Below are 5,278 nucleotides of genomic sequence, written 5' to 3'. Positions count from 1 at the left end.
TAAATGATTTTTTTGTTAAAGTATCTCAAATTTTATATAATTGTGGTTTTATTGTCTATTTCTAAAATTCAATGTATATTTTATATAATTCTAATTTGGATTTTATTTGGAAGTCAAATATATGTTAATCATAATTTTTTCAATATATTTATATAATTTTAATATGATTTATCTTTTTTGAAATTCAATTTATGTAATATATAATTTTAATTTGATTTTTTATTTAGAAGTTAAATGCATGTAAATGATGATTTTTTCTTACTAGATTAAAAGTAGAATAAACATGTGTATTAATTGCATGCAATATAATGATAGCTAAAAGATTGATAATCCAATTTTGAAGTTAAATGCATGTTTATATAATTTTAATATGATTTATCTTTTGTGAATTCAATTTATATTATAATTTTTATTAGATTTTTTTAATTTAGAAGTTAAATACATATTAATCATTTTTTCTTTGTTGTACATGTTAGCTTGCATTGAATTTAAAGAAAATGTGTTTATATAATTGTAGTATGATTTATCTCTTATAAAATTCAATGTAAGTTTTATATTAATTTTATTAATTTTTCAAAGTTAAAAGCATGTCAATCATAACTTTCTTCTTCATGAGTATATGTTATTTTAATTTAATTTAAAAAAAATCTATATTTTATATTTAAAGAAAAGCCTATTTGTACATAAGTAAATTTTTTTTAAAAAAATATTAAAAAATAGTAATATACAATATTTTATATTTTATATATTTACAAATACTACATAAATTAAGATAAACTATGATTTATTTACATGAGAATGATCAAATTCCAGTAAGCTAATTTAAAATAATTCTAATATTCTTTTGTAGATTACACTATACCACTCTCAACATACAATTTTCAACACTACTAACTACAACACTTAAGTAGATTTACACTCTTTACTATTATGTTTTAGGTCGTTTGTTAACAATATGATTTCTAATTGTACTTCTCAAATAAGATATTTATCATTTGAAGAATACTTTATTTTCTTCAAATATATTTCTAATATAAGCTCAAACGTTATAGATTTTAAGTACAACACATGAAATTTATTGAAACAAATATTGATTAAAAATATTATATTTCTTTGCTATTCCTTTTTAACTTATTTAGTTGGCAAGTTATGTATGTTCTCTCTAACATTATACTAAATTGTCACATTGCACACAATGGTTTATGTTGACACTTAATCAATGAGTATCTTTGTTTACTTGTAATATTTCTTATATTTTTTTACTTTAAATCTTTCTAAATATGTCAACTCAACATGGTACATTAGATTTACGTTACTATACTCATCATTTAAGATTGCATTTATACCTCTTATTTTTCTTACATTCAATTAGAAAAATTCCTCATATCAACTAATCGTTGTACGTATGTAGCTAGTGTATAAGTGGTATATTTAATTGAGTCATTACTCTAAAAGAACATATGATTATGAAATGATATGGTCCTTGTGTGGGTCAGCATGTGTATGTATACAAAGATGTTGGCATAGAACCTAGTTGTTATCATTCTAATGTGATTGGGCTGATTGAAAACATAATTTTAATTTGAAAGCAAGGTCGAAGACCTCATCTTAAATATGAAGAAAATTTATTGGTGTACAAACTCTGCAAAAAGTGTACAAACTATGCGCCATCTTAAGTGTGAACATAATTTATTGGTGTACAAACTCTGCAAAAAGTGTACAAACTATGCGCCATCTTAAGTGTGAACATAATTTATTGGTAGACAATGACATGATGAATGAACTCTTGACATTCAACGCTTACCCTTGCATTGGGTGCTTATTCTGATCATTTAGTGATAAAGATGTACCAATAATGACTTTGCGAGTATCCCTATTCCTTGATTGGCTCATGCCCATTTTAGACACTGCCAAAAGAATCACAATCCCAGCTGCTACATGTGCAGTTTTAGATGTCAAGGAAACAGCGGAACCCATTGATTTACTCAATCCATTATATATAGATTGAAAAAAGCCTTTAGACTCTACTTGGTCGTTTTCCATAGAAGGTATTTTCTTATGTGTTGGGCAGCCTTGAGTTTCAGATAAGAGGTTTTCCTTTTTCTCTTCCAACCATCCAAGGCGCTTGATGAGAAGGTGAGAAGGATCATCATCACAACTATATTTGTTAAGAACATGTTCTTCATCTGGTGGCTCACCTACAAATGCAAGAGCCTCCTGTACAACTGCCCACTCTCTTCCTTGGTACTTTCTTAGTCTCTGCAGGAGGATTTTCCTGGTTTCCTCCATGTCAGTCAAAGCTGCTTCCATATCAGCACGCTGCTGATCCTGCAAAATCTGTAACAACCCAAAATTTAATCACATACAGAGTGCTAAATACCAATTGCAGGAAATTCTCGAAGAGTTAAATTCAAGGATTGTTTTCTTTACATGGGATGTGCATGATACCCTATATTTTATTTTGTTTACACAGGGTAAGGGTGACTCTTTTTCAGTCGTTTTAAATTGTATGTGCATTGGATTCAGGGTTATCGTTATCATATCATCATTGAACTCACTCAAAAACTGCAAACAGAAAACATTTTCACCTATTTTAACTTCAGAGAGATTATTCGTCAAACAACATATATACTGGTTTAGAAAATACGTATTAACTATTGAGCAGCCAATTTGCATTTGCATTTGAGTTTGTAAAAATTCTCCATTCTATTTATGGTACCAATTCGACATGAAACACTTCAAACCTGGATGAAATAAGCCTTCTCATGGATAGTCTAATTAACTTCTATATACATGTCTAGATAGCCAATTTGCATATCTATTTGAGTTTGGAAAACATTCACTCCATTTATGGTACCAATTTGACATGAAACACTTCAACCTAGACAAAATAAGCCTTCTTATGTGTAAAAATAAAAAGGAATATTCTAACAAAATTATATGCCTTCTTATGTGTAAAAACTAAAAAGGAACATTCTAACAAAATTATCTCGTTCTCATAAATTAGAGCTAATTTTTCTTTTATGCAAGTATCTAATTAACTTTTGAAACACTTATTCTTATGTGGGTATTCTAATTAACTTTTGAAACACTATTTTATTGTTGGATCAAGAAATGGATAATTTCTGTTATCTTTTCTTTTTCAAATAGAATTTTCAAATTGTTCACATAGACAACCCTTAAACATCACAAACTAAGGAACAAATTAGGTTAAAAAAATTTAGTCAATTTTAACTATTTATCACTTTTAGCCTAAAATCAATCATTAATAAGTAATATTTAAGCCAGCCTACTCACATATAATATCAAAATGTAATTAATTAAAAAATTCTTATAGACTTGACACTCTATGATGTAATGCCATTATATCTCAACCACTTGCCCGTCTGTTTGGTTGTAGGCAAAGGAATGGAGAATAGGAATGCATATTGGGAATAGGAATGACCATTCCAATAACAACTATTTTTTGGAATGGGTATAAGCTCATTTTAGAAGCAAAATAAGAATTTGTATTCCTATTCCCTATTCCAATTGACGAACCAAATGGGAAATAGAAAAGGTATTCCAAATTTTCTATTCCTATTCCAACAACCAAATGAGAATGCAACAACATCTTCTATCTGCTCACATTTTTTAAAATATCATTCATCTTCAAATCTAATATGATAAATCCCATATTTATAGTACTAAATTAAACTCTTTTTCTAAAAAAATTGATAAGAAACTAACATTTAATAATTTTGACCAGCACTTTTTAAATTTAATTTTATAATATTTTTTTTCCTTGCATTTTGAATCAAATTTTGTAAATCGTCATTGCAATGAGAAAATTATTTAGATGGATTATAAACTTTATTAATAAAATATTTTTTACAATCTATTTTAAAAAAACTTTTTATTCAAATAAGAGATTATAAAATTAAAAACAATGAAAATATGAATTTTATAATGAAATAGCAAATCAAGCTAAATGTGGAAAAGTGTGAAAAGACAAAGACATGTTAATTCAGACCACCATCTCTGGCAAAGAAAGATGGATAAAGACTGTCAGCTCAAAAAATACTCTAATTTCAACTGCAAACTAATCAAACGAGAGAGGTCAAGACTACCATCAAGGTAAGATGGTTACAATTTATCCCTCAGCAAGATGTGATTATCTAAATGCAATTGGTTAGAAGTCTAAATTGATTCATTTTTCTAGATTGCCTTTAGTAGTTATGAAATTTTCTAAAGGGTCATTGTGCTGTCTACTTACCTGCAAACAATAAAGTTGGTCTTCAAGAACACCCAAAGAATCTCTAATGGAAGCAAGGCTCCTTGCTTCCATATCTACAGCTTCCTCCGGAGAGAGATTATTAATGTCCTCATTCTTACAATTTCCATTGGCTGCTTCTGCAATCTTAATTTCCCTTCCATATCTTACTGCTCTCTCCATGGTATGACTTATCTTGGCATGCAGCTCAGAAGCCTGCTTCAAAACCAGAATAATATCATTTGTATCCATTAAACTGTTATACATAAGGAGATCGAGAGAGGATTGGTGAAATTTTCAAAATACCCAAGTATATTATGAATATAATGAGCTTAATTTTTTTAAAACAAAGCTAAACAGAAAGGAATGGAGAACAATCCATGACACCGCAAGAGAAGGAAAAATATTGGACTTGTAGCTCAGTTATAACAGATATTTTGAGCTTGATGGCCATAAAGCATGCAAGGTTGGCCTCCTTAAAAAGGATAAGGGGAACATAAATAAAGTGAAGAAAGCAGATGATCTATGGGTGATGACATGGTGCGAAAGTTGGAAAATCGATGGGAGGTTAAAGGTAGAACTAGACATCCACTTGATGAAGAGGTGAAGCCCCAATATCTAATCCCAAAAGGGAGAATAGGACGAAAGTGCATGGATTTGAGCCCCAGAGGACACGCTTTGAGAATTCCAGAGCTTACGTAAAATATGATTGACCTGATGAGCCTTGCTTGGAATGAACACTTTTGTTGGAATAACCTCACATTGTCTTGATTTGACAAGGAGATATATTTTATGATATGATATTTAGAGAGGAGAGGACTGTGGTATTCCACGCTGCCCTCTTAGACACTTGACATTAAAGATATATCTTGGGTTTGCTTACAAGTGACTAATGGTAGACAAGAATAGACGTGCATGGTCGGAAATGTCTTGATCTCCTAAGGTCAAAGCTCAATTAACTATAAATTGGTTTAAAATGGTAAAGTTTACTTGATTGAGTATTGGTAATAGGGCTTGTAGCCACTT

The 5,278-nt window shown here is 29.4% G+C and overlaps 1 protein-coding gene across 1 annotated transcript; it reads right to left on the bottom strand.

Annotated features, from left to right (window-relative positions):
* Positions 1-1,800: 1,800 nt before the first annotated feature.
* Positions 1,801-4,504, bottom strand: LOC149556084 (plastid division protein PDV2-like). The gene is made up of 3 exons (XM_089829695.1): positions 4,256-4,504; positions 2,073-2,337; positions 1,801-2,015 (listed from the first exon to the last, which is right to left on the bottom strand). The coding sequence occupies exons 1-3, from the start codon at positions 4,502-4,504 to the stop codon at positions 1,801-1,803; spliced, it is 729 nt and encodes a 242-aa protein (XP_089685821.1).
* Between the last annotated feature and the right edge of the window lie 774 nt (positions 4,505-5,278).

The sequence above is a fragment of the Cupressus sempervirens genome, chromosome 5 (genome assembly GCF_028749045.1).
Source record: "Cupressus sempervirens isolate cs-2001-9-10 chromosome 5, ASM2874904v1, whole genome shotgun sequence".
NCBI classification, from domain to species: Eukaryota; Viridiplantae; Streptophyta; class Pinopsida; order Cupressales; family Cupressaceae; genus Cupressus; species Cupressus sempervirens.
This window is presented reverse-complemented; position numbering and strand designations above follow the sequence as displayed.